The 16008-nt window shown below is 40.1% G+C and overlaps 1 protein-coding gene across 20 annotated transcripts in view; it reads left to right on the top strand.

Moving 5' to 3' along the window:
- AIG1 (androgen induced 1) overlaps positions 1-16008 on the top strand; it is a 310429-nt gene that overhangs the window by 48637 nt on the left and 245784 nt on the right. For all 20 annotated transcript variants that reach the window (XR_007191620.2, XM_026504924.4, XM_057311000.1 and 17 more), the window contains exon 2: positions 3942-4097. Coding sequence is in view for 19 of the 20 variants with exons in the window: in XM_026504924.4 (XP_026360709.1) it covers positions 3942-4097 (156 nt within the window). In the remaining variant the exon portion in view is untranslated. The remainder of the gene's footprint in view (positions 1-3941; positions 4098-16008) is intronic.

Genomic DNA, 16008 nt, shown 5'->3' with positions numbered 1-16008 from the left:
CTCTGATTCATTTTGGGTAGTTTACATTGGTATATATTCAATTTTTAAATTTTTCTTCCACAGTGTCCAATACGCTATTATTTCCACCCAGTGACTTAAGTTTCAGGCAATGTCTTTAATTTTCAAATGTTCAGTTTGGTTCTTTTTATTATTATTATGATTTTATTTTTAAAGATTTTATTTATTTGAGAGAGACTGAGAAAGCACAAGTGGGGTGTGGGGGCAGAAGGAGAGGGAGAAGCAGACTCCCTGCTGAGCAGAGAGCCTGATGTGGAGCTCAGTCCCAGGAGCACGAGATCGTGACCTGAGCCGAAGGCAGCTGCATAACCAACTGAGCCACCCAGGTGCCCCCAGTTTGGTTCTTTTTAATGTCTTTTTAATTTTCACTCACATTTAACTTCTTGAACTTACTTTAATTTAGTGATTTATGTTCCTGTCTCCTAATTCCAGTATTTCTGTCATTTTGATATGTTTTTATTTAATTGGATTCCTCTTGGTTAAAGATTTTTTTTACTTCATGAAAAGTCTAGTAATTTTTGATTAGATGCTGCATATTGTAATGTTGGATATTGTTGAATGTCTGGATTTTGGTATATTCCTTTAAAAATTGTAGAATTTTGTTTTTGCAGGTATTTAAGTTACTTGTAGATCGGCTTGATTTTTTTTTTTTTCCTGCTTCTTTGTAAGTATTGTTGGGGTGGATGTAAAGTAACCTTTATTTCAAGGCTACTTTAGTATCACTATTTAGGTAATGAACTTCTTAGGTCTCTACTGAATGCTTGCTGTAGTCAGTAAGGCCTCTCTGGTCAGAACTGGAATAACTCTCCATTCTGAGTGAGCTCGGAAAGTTGTTCAACCCACAGCTTGTGGTGTGTGGAATAATAAAATGACTTTTAGTGATATTCACCATTGTATAGTCTCCTCCCGTGGGGTTTTGGAAGATCCTGTGAATACAACCAACTCTGTAATTACATTACTGTATGTGGCAGAAGGAGAATTATTCAAGGGGGCCTGGCCTCATCAGGTGAGCCATTTAATTAAAAAAAGAGATGTCTTTTGCCGATTGCAGAGGAAAAAGTTCAATACATGAAAAGGCTGATTTATATATTTAGTACAAATGTCTAGTTGTTCATAGTGGGAAGGCAACTCTGGTAGTAATTACTTGATCATGAAATTTTAAAATTCACTTCGTTTGGAGCTCACTAAATCCTGCTATTACTAGCCTATCTTTAAAATAGAGGAAACGGAATTAGAAGGAAAACAACTGAAAGAGATTAGCCAACTACATCCCCAAAGTTTGAAAACCACTTTTTTTACCTTTTATTTTTAAGTTATTTGGAAATATTTCATAATAATGAAGTACATAGAAAATAATACAATAAACTTTAATATACCTAAATAATCAACTTAAGAAATAAAGTATTACTGATAGAGTTGAGGCCCTTGTATCCTTCCTCCAGTCTTATCCTCCTTTTTTTTTTTAAAGATTTTATTTATTCATGAGAGAGAGTGAGCACACAAGAAGAGGGAAGGGCAGAGGGAGAGGGAGAAGCAAGGAGCCTGATGGGGGGCTCGATCACAGGACCCTGGGATCGCAACCAGAGCTGAAGGCTGTTGCTTAATCAACTAAGCCATGCAGGTGCCCCAAGTCTTATCCTCCTTGTAGAGTTACTTGAATTCAGTGCTATTAATTCCATGCATTTCTTCATATTTTACTTTATATACATGCATCCTTAAAATTATCTTTGCAGTTTTTTGAAATTTACTTTAATATCAAAATGTAGCATTTTTTCGTTTCCTTTTTTTGTTTAATGTTTTGTTGTGAGAATGAAAAGTTGATATGTACTTAGAATTCCACTGTATGGATATAGCACTCTTTATTTATCCAGTCAATAAATGAGACATATAGGCCGACTTTTTTGAAGCAATGAATGCAGAAATTAACTTTCGTGTGCAAGTGACAAGAACACATGTATGAGAGTTTCAGTAAGGGAATACCCTCTGTAATGAAGTCACTGGATGATAGAGTATATGCATCTTTAAATCACTAGACATTGCCAAGTATTCTTCAAAGGGGTTGTCCCAATTTGCATTCCCACCATAGGGTTTCCAGTTGTTCTACATCCTTATTACCAGTGGTATTGTCAGAATTAAATTATAGATAATTATATGGGTGAGAATTGCTATCTCATTGTCATCTACATTTGCATTTCCCTGATAATTGATCAGGTAGGACATCTTTTAATATGTTCACGGCCAAATTGGCATGGAGACTATTATTCCCCAGCCTGGCCACTCCAATTTCTCAAAACCCCTTAGGGTTGACATCAAGATCAAACATCTAAAGTGATAAGATATGGTATGGAAAGTTTTCCTAAGTGTGAAATTATTCCGAGTCATTGAAATTACTTCTGGTCATCACAACATGATTCTTGCCAACCCTTCAGTTGGGCCGTGCTCGGTTATGGCAGACTATTCTCCCACTCTGGTTTTTCTGGTTGTAGAAAGAATAACAATAAACCTTAAGTCATTGAAGCTAAAAGACAGGCTAAGTTATGAGAAGGAATAAAGCATTACGTTAGCTAAGATTGGCTAATAATGGCAGGATTTGGTGAGCTTGGCAGACCACAGCTATTTTATTATATGGAAAAATACTACAGGATTTTTGTTTATTTGACTAAGGCCAGCAATGGAATCTCCATGATTCAGAATTTTCAAAATGGCTTAGATAAGACTTTGAACAGAATGATTGACAATCTGAGTGTGCCAGTGCAAAGCTAAAGGATGGGAACATGTGATTTTGAGGGTCTTTCTTCCCTTTGTTCTGTGCCTCAGTGAGGAGCTCATCCACTCATCCACTCAATCACAGATTCTTTCCACTGCCAACATGGACATTTACACAAAACTTTTTGTTGTTTTCTGAAGAGGTAATGAGTAAAATTGTATCTTTTACAAATATACCATCAGTAAATGATTTCTGGTAAAACAAGCCAGAAAAATTACCCTGAATCTATTCTTGGTGCTAAATGGAGGTCACTTTGAGCCCAGGGAATATATTTTCTGCCCTTTCCCTAATTTGAATGATCATTTGCTAAGCTATATGACAGTATGCTTCCTGCCTCTACTCACAGCTCTGGATCATCAATACTTTTGCCCCCACTTCAGGAATTTCACTGATGACTGAATTGTAGTGTTTCAGTGTCCTCCCCCATGGTAGTCCAAGTTACACGTAGTTGATGTGAGTAAGTTCATTTGTAATTGATTTGGGAATGTACAGCTGAAAGCTTTTTTGGGAATATGGTGTGGGTTATCTCTGTTTATCTTACTTTGGGAAGAATTTATTTCATAAAAACAGAAAACCTGAGAAGGAGGTCATATCGTTCAGGCTTCACAACAGAAAATCACCCTGTACCAGTTTTGATTATTGCATTCAGTTGACTCAAGGACTAGAAGCTTTCTACCACTTCCTTTGGCGAGAAAATTTCTAAATCTAGGAGATTAAAGCATAGGAAGAGTTCTTCACATTCAGACAAAAGTGTCTCGTTTATTACTCAGGCTACCCTGATTCTTTTCTTAGCGCTTCCTCGATGTTCGTTAAACCACACTAGTCAGCAGAACTAGATCACAGATACCATATTTTCAAAATAATGAACATGTTGTTATGATATTTGATACTGCTTGTATCAAATGTATGTGTATACATACTTCACATTTGTCCTGAGGTAAGCAAAAACGGAAGCAGTGTTTTTAGGAGGAATTTTCTTACCTGTTTAGCAATTTGCAAATATCTTACTCTTTTTTATTTGTTGGGCCAGCTTTTTAAATATGCTTCTGATCTTCTCTTATCATGTGTCATGTTGCAAAGTTGTTGGTCATTTGCTGCCTTACAGCTGGGGCCTCTTTAGGTCTTCCTGACTAACCCAAATGTTGTCTCCCTCCAGGTCATCCAGGCTGTCTTTTTTGGCATTTGCGTGCTGACTGATCTTTCCAGCCTCCTGACTAGAGGAAGTGGGAACCAAGAACAAGAAAGGCAGCTCAGGAAGCTCATCTCGCTCCGGGACTGGATGTTAGCCGTACTGGCCTTTCCTGTTGGGGTTGTGAGTATGATGTAGAATGCATCTAACCACAAAAGAAACTTGGGTCTTATTTCAGACTTCTAAGAGAAAAAGATGGGTCGATTATATAGCAGGTTTCTGAATTAGTTTGCTAGGGTTACCCTCACAAAGCACCACAGACTTGGGGGCTTAAACAACACCACATTTCTTTTCTCACAGTTCTGGAGACTAGAAGTGTGAGATCAAGGCATCCGCAAGGTTGATTTCTTGTGAGGCCTCTGTCCTTGGCTTGTAAATGGCCTCCTCTCCCTGTGTCCTCACACGTTCTCCTCACGTAGGTGTCCATGTCCTAAACTCCTCTTCCTTTTTTTTCTTTTTTTAAGATTTTATTTATTTATTTGACAGAGAGACAGCCAGCGAGAGAGGGAACACAAGGAGGGGGAGTGGGAGAGGAAGAAGCAGGCTCCCAACGGAGGAGCCCGATGTGGGACTCAATCCCGGAACGCCGGGATCACGCCCTGAGCCAAAGGCAGATGCTTAACGACTGCGCTACCCAGGCTCCCCTAAACTCCTCTTCCTATCAGGACATCAGTCATATCAGATTAGGGCCCCTCACTGACCTCATTTAACCTTAATTGCTTCTGTAAAGGCCGTACCTCCAAATTCAGTCACATTCCCAGGTACTGGGGGGTTAGGACTTCAACATATGAATTTTAGGGAGACACAGTTCAACCCATAGCAGTTTCTTTAGCAGCCCAAACTTGAAATGTATGGTCCTTGGGTCTATGACCATTCTAGTATTTTTTTAACTTGAGAGAGGCAGTCAGCATCAGCTCAGACTGCTTCGCTCACCTGACTATGCCATTGGCTAACAGCACTTAAGTAAATGCTGTTTGTTGCTTGGGTCTGTTCTGGCTTCATTGATTTTCATTATTTTCTGTTAGATTCCCTCCATTGCTTGACTTCCTTCACAAGTTCGTCAATCGTCCATTGTCCATAAACCATGTTTCTTTAAAGGGCCAGGGCCTCATGAAATTCCATAGATTTTAATCTGAGGATCACCAAGAAAAGCGGGAAAGAACTCCACACATCTCAGATTGTGAAAACAAGGAAGTGCGTGTTACCTAATTGAAATTCAGACCTTTCCTTTGCCAGCCAACACAGGAAAAACAGCAGCCCAGGTGATCTAGTCTAGCATGTGTTTCAAGCCCAAGGTCCATGGAAAGCAGAGTCAGAAAGGTGTTTTTTAAAATCCTTCCAGTGGCTCTTACTCATACTTACCAGGTTTAAAGCTGGCAGAAGATGCTTGCTCCAAGACCAATTAGTGAGCACCCAGACCATCACTGAATTACTTTGTCTATGTACTGAATTGTATTTTCTCGGATGAAGTAGTCCTTAGCTCTTGAAAGCAACACAAGGAGAGTCTTATAATCTGGTCACACTCCTCTGCTCATTCTGTTGTCTTTTTCCTTTGAGAACATAAATGGGTGCTCAGATTGAAACCATCTAGCAAATCTCTCGAATTCTGTTGCTTAACCTGACGGAGTAGATGCTTTCCATATTATTTAGTATTTTCTTCTTTGGACTTGACATATAAAATTCAAATACTTTCTATCAGAATAATCTTCTAAGAGAAAATTTCCATTGGCATAAAGTATGAAGATTGATACTCTGTGCATGAAAGCATTATCTAGAAAATCCAGGTCTGTGTGTGTTTCGTTTCTTTTTACTGGCTTATTCCCTTGGAATTTCTATAGGCATGTCATCGCCTCTGGAAGTCTTCCTTGGCTAGAAGGAATACAGTAACACAATACAAAAGTAAATAGGAATACAATACTAACACACTTTCTCTTAGCTCTGCCTCTCCCTCTGTTGTGCCGAATCAAACTGTGTCTCTAGGGCTTAAACTGTGCCTCTTACCACTCTCATCAAAGACACATTGCATACGCCCTTTAGACATTTTTGACATTACTTTGGCCAGAAACTTTTTGCACCTGCTTGAGATTTGAGATATTTGTCAGCTTTCAAGGTCCTTCCTGAATTGGGTCCATGTATTCTTCATGGTTTGTAAAAAGGATGGGGGACTTTTTGTTTGTTTGATTACATTTGATACTTTCCTCTGTTTCACTATTTTTGTTGTTTTCTCTGTGTTTTGAAAAAGGGACGAGAAATGATTATATTTTTAATTTCAACCCTTCTTTTTAACCCGGAAGTCACAACATCACATTTCATCGCATACGTATGTACCTTCCCTACCTGATGAGTTTCGCAGAAGAATTTAAAGAATAATGACTCAATCAGATGAGCAGCTTCACTCATTTCTGTAGCTCTTATTTTTGGCTTACTGATATTTTATAGTCAATATGTACATTTTTCATAATCTTCCCCATTATTATGTGTCAGTTTCGCTTTACAGCCACTCACCTTTTCTTTTTCCTGAACTTTTTTTTTTACTTTATTTAAAATTCAATTAGCCAACATATAGTGTATCATTAGTTTCAGATGTAGAGCTCAGTAATTCGTCAGTTGCATGTAACACCCCGTGCTCATCACATCACGTTCCCTCTTTAATACCCATCACCCAGTTACCCCATACCCCCACCCATCTCCCTTCCAGCAACCCTTTAGTTTTTTTCCTGTATTTAGGGGTCTCTCATGGTTTGTCTCCTTCTCTCATTTCTTCCCATTCAGTTTTCCCTGCCTTCCCCTATGATCCTCTGCACTGTTTCTTATATTCCACATATGAGTGGAACCACATGATAATCGTCTTTCTCTGACTGACTTATTCAGCTCAGCATAATACCTTCCAGTTCCATCCATGTCAATGTAAATGGTAAGTATTCATCCTTTGTGATGGCTGAGTAATATTCCAGTGTGTGTGTGTGTGTGTGTGTGTGTGTGTGTGTGTATACCTCATCCTCTTTATCCGTTCGTCTGCCCAAGGACATCTGGGCTTTTTCCACAGTTTGGCTATTGTGGACATTGCTGCTATGAACATTGGGGTGCAGGTGCCCCTTCGGATCACTATGCTTATATCTTTGGGGTAAATCCCTAGTAGTACGGTTGCTGTGTCATACTTTTTGAAGTCCCTCTGTTACATTGCTCTCTGTCTCTCTTTCTCTTTGGTTTTAGGAAGAATCTGGCCAATATTCTCTAGAAATCTTCTTACATTTTCCACTGTTTCTTACTGTAATTTGACTTTTTGTTTCCATTTCCCCAGTTTCTCAAGCTAATACACAGAAATTCATTCTGAGGCAAAAAACTGATAAATGGCTTCCTTCCAGCCACACTCTATTCATTTTATAGCAAAGTCATATTTTTAAAGGGCACAAATATGTCTCTTTCTAAGCATTTTAACACAAACTATTTTTTCATTAAAACATAATTTTATGATTTTTTGCCTTTCTTTGCCCAAGTTAATTTCCTAGCTTTCCTTTCCAATGTTCCCTTGTCTTTGCTGTGATCTCCAAGTTTCTCCCCTGCCCCTCCTGTGTCTCCACCCCCCCCCCCCCCCATTGCTCACAAGGGTCTGGAATTTCAGTATGGTTTTATCACTGAAGTTTTTCTTCCTTGTTAAAATGCAAAGCCTTTCTGGAGCAGAGCCACTCGGAATCACTTAAAGAGGTGTCATCTTTACTGTTCCTGTGGCTCCTGGCCGGGGACATTTCATCTGAAGGATGGGAGTAGCATCAATGCCTGGGACCTGACTCGATGGGCATGTCCTTCTACCTGTAGGCATCTGTGGTGTAAGAATACTTATCATGTGTGCGAGCGATTAATTATGACATTTGTAATTAAACACCTTTTACCATGTTGGTTGACACAGTCAGAATCCAAAAGGACAAAACTCCCGAGCACTCGCCCTGCGCCCCGAGAGCCTTGGGTATGGCTGGAGCTTCCTACGGAGCAAGGTGCACAGGCCCCCACTTAGATCCTGCCTGTAGTCCCCAGCGGCCTCCAGGCTCTGACTGCCGGTGATTGCCAGCCTCACAGAGTACCTCCCCCCAGCCCCACTTTCTCCTGGCTTCCTCTGCTCCTCGTCTTTTGTTTGTCAGCCAGAAGTTTGCAGGGAAAGTAATGTTATTTTTGCTTCCCAGTGCAGGGCGGAAAGGCAAGGGGCACGATAAGGGGGCAGAGTGACAGCTCTGCTCAAATTTTCCTGAAGAGACCTCTGAGCCCCAAGCTTTGCCTGGCGCTCCCATTATCTCTCTCTCTTTCTCTCTCTCTCTCACCTCAGCTGCAACTGTGGCAGCAAGAAAGACATGGGTAGGTTATCTAGGATTTGTGTTGTCTCCACTAATGCTTCCTTCAATAACGAGGTTAATTGAGAGTTGACAGTAATTGCTTTATGTGGGCATGAAGCACTAAATATGAATTTTGTGACCCGTGGACCTAATGCATCTACTTCATAGACTCTATCTCTAGAAGATATAAAAACAATGAAGCATTCCAATCAAAGATAATTGGAGTAAAGTTTTGTTTGAGCATAACCTTGAAGAAATCAGGCAGGGTTGCTTGAGTGAACATAGCATGTATCATCCTGATTTGTGTAGATTCCCATAAATGCAAAGCTGGCCTTGATTAGTAATGCTAATGGCCGGAAACCACCACCACTCCCAAAGCCTTGCAACTCATTTTGCAGGGGTAACCCATGGGAGGCTCTTCTTACCATGTGCAGTTTATTTCTGAACCCTGTCACCCTTTTAAAGAAGCATTACAAATAACTCTATGACATTATGTGGTCTGGAAGCCCTGAGGTTTATTAGGAGCGATCAAACCAAGAATGTCTTTTGTCTCCTGTGAGTTTGTTGACTTTGGTGTTAGCAGATACCCTTCTAGTTAAGAGAATTGGCTAAGACTTGGAACCAACCAAGCAAACAAACAAACAAAAAGATAAAGAAAAAGAGAAAGAATAGCAAAAAAAATTGAGAGCGATGAGTATGAAATTGCTTCTCTCAGAACTTCTAAATGTGTCTCCAGCTGCTATCCAAAACAGCCCCTTTAATGACAAAGAGGTCTCACACTTTCTCCATTAATTCAAGTGCACGTATCCCATTCATTTGCAGCTTCTCAGCTTGCACGAGACATGTCATCAAATCTCGCCACCTCCCTGGTACATCTTTGTCCCTGGTGACACGTGGGTTGCTCTAGACCAGAAGCTGGGCTGTTGCTAAACTAACCTTGACTGATGGGTGAAGATGAGGATGCCCCTCTCTGTAGAGAGCGGGGGAGTGGGTCCGAGAAGGACCTGGAGATTTGGATTGTTCTAACCAGGGATGGGCATCCAATGTATCCCAAGCCAACCAACATGTGCCAAGATAAGTTTTTCTGGAATTTGGGCTTTTTATCTGAGTTTAGTCTCAAAGATATTTGTTCAGTAACCATCTCTGGTGTTATAAGTATGTTCTTGTAAAGACGTGGTGAAGATTTTATATGTTCCAACCTAGTCTAGATGCCTTGAAAACTTGTTTTTGCTTGTGATGGGGACTGTGTGATACATGCTTCCTTAGGAAATATGGAAAATGTAATTTGAAATCTCAAATGCAAACTTAAAGAAAAAGTAGCTAGCAAGTATTTTCAAAAAGTGATTCTGTAGACTTCGTTTATTGACATACCAGCAAACTCTAAGCCGTTATTCAGAAAAATGTTGTGAAGCATACGAATTCAGATCATCATATCCCTACAATCTTAAAAACATGATTTTCCAGTAAGAGATTGGCTTAAATGGAAAACAAACATTAATTAATATTAATTACTAATATTAATATCTATTAATGGAACACATAAAGGAAGGAAATTTCATTCTGTTTGAGAGTGTATGAAGCAAATGCTTTTCCTTCTGTTTTGATATTAAGGGGAAATTTTTAAAAAGCACATTATTTACTTTATTCTACAAACTCTGGATTTAATATAAAAATACACTTAATATAATCCGCTGATCCTCTCTTTATTAAATTTTCACACAGGTACCTAAAACCAAACTCTTCAGTTTTTTTAAGCCTTCATTGATGTTTTAAGTTTCGTCAAATGCCCTTTTCCTTTCTCTTCACCTTTGAAGTTAAAAATGTGATATTTGTTAGGTCATATTTTATGGCAAAACCCAGTTCATTTTGGGTTGAATCAATCATATGCTTTCTTCCTGCACTGAAGTGAGTGTGAGTTGGGTTGCCTAACAGAAGTTTCACAGGTGGGCATTCCTTCAAGATCAGTAAACAAAATGAACTTTTTCCTCCCCTACCAGGAGAAATACTCAGGAGACTGTAATTATCTAACCTAGGTGAGTGGTCTTACATCATTTTTTGGATAGCCTTTTCCAAAGACCAAGGACATAATGTGATTAGACAGATGTACCTGATAGGGAACCAGGTTGCTTCTCAACCATCTTATGTATTTTTGTCTCCTAAATGGAAACCAAAGATTTTCTGCCTAAGTGACCTATTTAATTTGTACACATTCATGGAGACTCAGAGCAGTCAGCTTGCTCAGTGCTTGCAAGACAAATTTCTTCAACACAAAAAATGATCACACTTTAATAACATTTTCCGTATGTGCCCACTTTTAATCACACAACAGTGGAAACCGCACATTTATATCAGAACATTCAAAGGACAGAAGCTCTAGTCAAGTCAAGAATTTTTTGGGGTACGTGGAGCTCACTAGGTAAACAGTACCAAGTGTTAAGAGCCAAGATAACAGTGACTAAGATTTGATCTTGTCCTTCAAGAGTCTCAATGTCTAGAGAAGGTGACTTTATAAGTTCTGTCAACAAGTAAAGTAAAAGAAGGCATGGTGTAGATGACAGTGTATGGGTCTAAGGTGAAGAAATATCCTAGAAGAGGAAGGGATTGATTTTAGTGAGCGGGAGGTCCTGGAGGACTTCCCAAAAATGATGATGTCGGAGCTCTGCTTTGACGAATGACTACAAACTTATTGGATGTATAAGTTAATGATGCTTTCAGCGGCAAGTAACAGGACCCCCACAGCTATGCACCTGGCTAGCTCTTTTAATTCATTCAAGTCTCCGTTCAAATGATTACCTCTCAAAAAAGCTTCCATGAATAATCAATATAAATTAGCCTTCCATTATTCTCAATCTCTTTACCTTTCTTTATATTCTCCATAATGATTACCACTACCTGGTATGTTCTATGTTCATTCTTTTATTTCTATAGTGTATGTCTCCTCTGACTTGGTACATACCCTGTGAAGCTGGGAAGGCTGTGTGCTTGATTTACTGCTATAACCCAAGCCTCAGGAGCAATGCCTAAATAATTCAGTATTTATTGAGTGAATATCCATCCAACTGTGGCTTAAGTGATAAAGATATTTAATATCTCATAAAATAAGAAGCCTGTAAGCAGGTGTTTCAGGATGGTATTGCTCAGTATTATCATTTGATGTTTAGGCATTTTTTATTGTCCACTTTTCTATCTCCAAAGTGCTGGCTTTTTGTCCTTGGACTTGCTACCTACAGTCTCGAGAGGGTTGGTAAAGTCCCAGACATCACCTCCTTTGCGACAGGGCAAGAAGATGAAGAAGCTCTTTAGGGAGCTGTCCCCATGTGTTTGTCTCTTCATCAGGATAACGAATATTTCCTATAAGCCCCGTCAGCAGACTTCCTCATTGGTTTCTTTGGTTAGAAGAGTCACGTGGCTAGAACCAGCTGCATGGGGGACTGGGAAAGCCAGTGGGAGAAGGAAATGAGCTTACCGTGAGGGCTTCAATGAATTATGATTTATCCATATGGGTTGGGCACATTGCTGCCCAAACAAAATCAGGAAGTTTTAAGAACTATGAAAAATAACAAATAATGAGAACAACTATTAAATGTAAACTGAGTAAAAACTAACAGGATTTTAAGTAATTTCCTGTTTATTTATGTTTTCATGAAAAATAGATACAGTAAAACTGATGAGACTAATCATGGACATTTTCTATCTGAGCTGAGAAAGGCACATTTTTTTCCATTCAGTCTCTGCACCATATTTTGTATGTTCTCATTCCTATTCTTATAAACAACTATCAGAATCTGATATTTGAATAAGTTCTTCTCAGAGAAAGTCCCATATGTTATACCATTGATGAAATGGTTTCTGTTCAGTTTCTGAAACTCCAGAGGAAATTTGTGAGGGCTGGCCCTGCCATAGACCAGCAGCTCAGATATGCAGACCCAGGTTCGATGAGTAAAATTTTCCTTGAATAGTCCCCTAGAAATTGTAGAGATCGCTCACACTCTGTGTGTCATTTCACAGAGTTCCCACTCTCTCTGGGCCTAAGGGCCACAAAAGTGTCTCAGGAAATGAAGATAATCTTTTTTTCCATATTTATATCCATAAGTATGATACATATTTGAAGTAGTGATTAAGAAATGGTAGAAGTGATCTTCAGTAACATTAATAATGTGATGCGTATTATAAAACAGACACATGATTCTTGTTGGCAAAAATAAGACCCCCCAAATCGGGAGTTTTGTATGCCCTTGTTTGGGAGACCAGGAACAAGATGCAATATTGCAACAATATTTAAGTTGTTGATTAAAAAGGAAAAGAAGAAAAGAACACACTATTTTTCTTCTTCCTTCTCTGCATATCTTTCTTCCTCCTTCTCTCGCTCTCTCTCTCACCTTTTCCCCTTCTCGCTCTACCCCAACCCCATCTCCTTCTTTGTAGAAGAAGAAGCAGTGATTTGCTGTGTGGGTGCCCTGAAATTACTACAGTCCCTGTGGGCGTTTTGAGGTAACTCTTACCTGTTTTAGCTGGATCGAAATGTGCTGTGTCACATCAGCTGATATCAGAAGGAACATTTCCCCTCAAGGAAGGAGCCAGTGGACTTTCCACCTACGCAGAGTTTATGAACTTTTAGTTGTACCTGTGGGATGACCATGTTAATGATTTGCTTATCTTACTGCAAATAGCAGGTCCTGGATAGGACTTCCCTTCATCATGCCTTTTTATAGCTCTCTTAGGAACGGAAGTTGAGGCATAATTCTGACTTTGGGGGATGTGGGGGAACAGGTGGGAAGGTGGGAAGAAAGGAGCTGGGGGACATGTGTGGGGAGAGCATGTGTGGAGCCACAGCTCACAGGTAGGCCTGGAGCTCCTCTCACTGTCTCCTAAGCTCCTGTGAAGTGCACCTGCCAAGAGGTTTCCCTCTCCAGAATGCCCCTTTATCCTGTAGGTTACGTTGTGCTCTGTTCACACAAAGGAACAAACACACTGGGTGTTGGGCTGCGCTGCTGAGATTTGATGGACGGGGAGAAAATGAAGGGAATGTGTCCCAGAAAGAACCAGAAGGAGCTCTTCTGTCCCAGTCTCCTTTTGGGTGCTCTCCTACTTTGTTCATTGCTTGCCAAGGGGAGACTGGGGAAGAATGGGAAACAAGAAAATTCCGAGCATAAGTGGTGGTGCGCCCACGTGGACGGCGTGAACGGAGACGAGTTTTCTGTGTTCCTTTGGATCACCTCGCCCCTTCACCTTAAGGAGGGCCCCTCCCCTTTCCTCACCTTAAAAATCGACTATAAAATTAGAATGATTGCCTTCACACAAGCACAAATAACAAAAAACAGGAAGAAGCCTCAGCACCACCATGCCTAGAAAATAACATGAGCATGCACGTGCCCAGAGGATGCTGTCAAACTTAGCCTTGAGTCAAGTAAGAAAACCAGCCCCCAGATTCATTAATACAGTAACATTTTTGTCTGAATATTCAGAAGTGCTACCGCGCCTCCTTCCCGCTGCAATTACCTTAGGGTTTTAAAGAAGACACCACATACCCAGGGGCATTTGTGATGGCCTTTCTTTCTTGTTTCTAGCCAGTGGAGAGCAGTTCCCTTTGCACTTTCTGAGACTTCTCACCATCTCCCTTCCCACAGAGGCAAAACCCACAAACAACTGAGAGGCTGAAAAATCTAATAATGAGCACTGCCTTCTGCTCCGTGCTGCAGAGACTGTGCTAAGGGCTTTACTTTAATTGAGTATTCAGCCCTCATAGCCCCAAACCGTTAGGAATTTCCTTCATTCTCACCTCACAGAAGATGCTTCGATTGTACAGTTTTACAGACGGGGTTCCCACCTTACAGGTTGCGTGCCTGAGGTCCATGGTGCAGCCAGGACTTAACCCAGACCCTGCCCAACAGCGTGCTTGCTGTTAGCGGGTACTCTAAACTTTTTGACAAACCAGACCTAACTTAGCTTTTCATCATTCGCCTGATTGATATTTTTAGCTACGTACAGAAGTTCTGAGCTGACCACAGTTTCTAATTTAGGAGAATGCATCAGAATAAGAAAGGGAGTTATGCAGAATCTGGATCAAAAGCCACTGTTTATCATTTTCCTTGAGGCTATGTAACAAAAGCTGTTCATTTCTGCTTTTTACTGTTTCCATTTGATACATTGTTTTACATCATGAAGCCAATGGTTTTATGCAGTTTTGCAGGACACTTTGCAAAGTACAAGTTTTGGCAAAAAAAAAAAGAGAACATCTTCCTGCTTTGTCTTCTTGTTTCAACCATTGAGTACAGATTTAAGCTCCCACATTTACCCAATGTGCTTGTTTTTAATATGTGAAAATCAGGTTTTATTGATAGAATTAGCTACATTTTTTAAAATGGTTACTAAATGTATCCAGTGTCATCTGCAACTCATCTCTGGGCTTGCAAGAAGGCACAGTTCATGGCTACACGATTGCAAAAGAATATTTTTGGCAAGAAATGATCCAGTACATTCCATATGGGTATCCTAACAAATGAACTGTGCCTACCCACCGAATATTTTACTAAGAATTCCTGAAAGCCATTTTGTTCTGCTTTATCAGGAGAGGCTTTTCAGTCAAATCTGCTTTTCTTTTTAAATTTATAATTTATACCTCCGCCTATTTTCACCAGGGATTTGAGGTGGTCTAAATCAGATCAGTTCATCAAAGCGACCAAGTCTCCTGGACCTCAGCCTTGTTCAGCAGAGGCTGCCTGTAAATAACCTTGTCTATTAGGATGAGTGTCTTCTTTATTATGTTGCAGGATATGCAGAACTTCCTTGTGCATTTTATCTTGCAAAGTCAGGCAAGCCAGGAAAATGGGGAGAAATCTTCCATAGATCTTCCGGCAAATATATTGAGTGCTATGTGCCAGTCACTATGCTAAACGCTCTCACACAATTTCACTTACTCTAGAAGGGGATCTTATAAAAACAGGAGGCAGTAGGCAGGAGGAAGCTTACTCATCCCTGAGGCTGTGATCCCAGCACAAGGACTGGCGCACTGAGCAAGGGTGAACAAGCTGTTGCCACAACAGGCCTCAGTAGTCGAATCTTGCTCTGCTCGGTCCTACCTGGAGAATAATGCCTGCCATATTGGACCTGGTCAGTAATGCTTGACGCATGAAGGTTCTTGAAGAGTCTCAAGCAAAAAGGGTAGTAAGGAAGGAGAAAGAAAGAAAGAAAGAAAGAAAGAAAGAAAGCAAGCAAGCTCGAGGGCAAAAGAATCATCCACAGGAGGTAGATTTTCTCCCCAATCTTGGCATCTTCCTGAAGTTCTGACCTTCAAAGTACTTAGTTTAGAATAACCTCCTGGCTTTTAATTGACAAGAGGCTTTCTCCAACCAAAAAAAAAAAAAAAAAAAAAAAAGTCCATAATCGATCAGCAATTCTAGAGGGGCCTAAGCAGATGACAAAGAATTCAGGTAGATCGTATGCCAGGACACAACTCTTGAAATGCTGCTGGGCAGATGGAGTGCTGATGCTTAGGCTGCATAGATGCGTGTTTGAGCCATTTTGGTTCCAGAGATGACCATTTGTTTGTTGACTCCTTCCACTTTGTTTATACAGCAGAGAGCATCATAGAATAATTTAAAGGGCAAAGACAAAAGTCCACACAAATTTCCATAATGAGCATTTATTTCTTTTATAATAAGAACATCTCATGTGTATTCTCATTTGCAAATGTATTGTCATTTGCAGAT

The sequence above is a fragment of the Ursus arctos genome, unplaced genomic scaffold (assembly GCF_023065955.2).
Source record: "Ursus arctos isolate Adak ecotype North America unplaced genomic scaffold, UrsArc2.0 scaffold_13, whole genome shotgun sequence".
NCBI classification, from domain to species: domain Eukaryota; kingdom Metazoa; phylum Chordata; class Mammalia; order Carnivora; family Ursidae; genus Ursus; species Ursus arctos.
The sequence above is the reverse complement of the archived record's forward strand: the minus strand, read 5'-3'. Positions and strand labels throughout refer to the sequence as shown.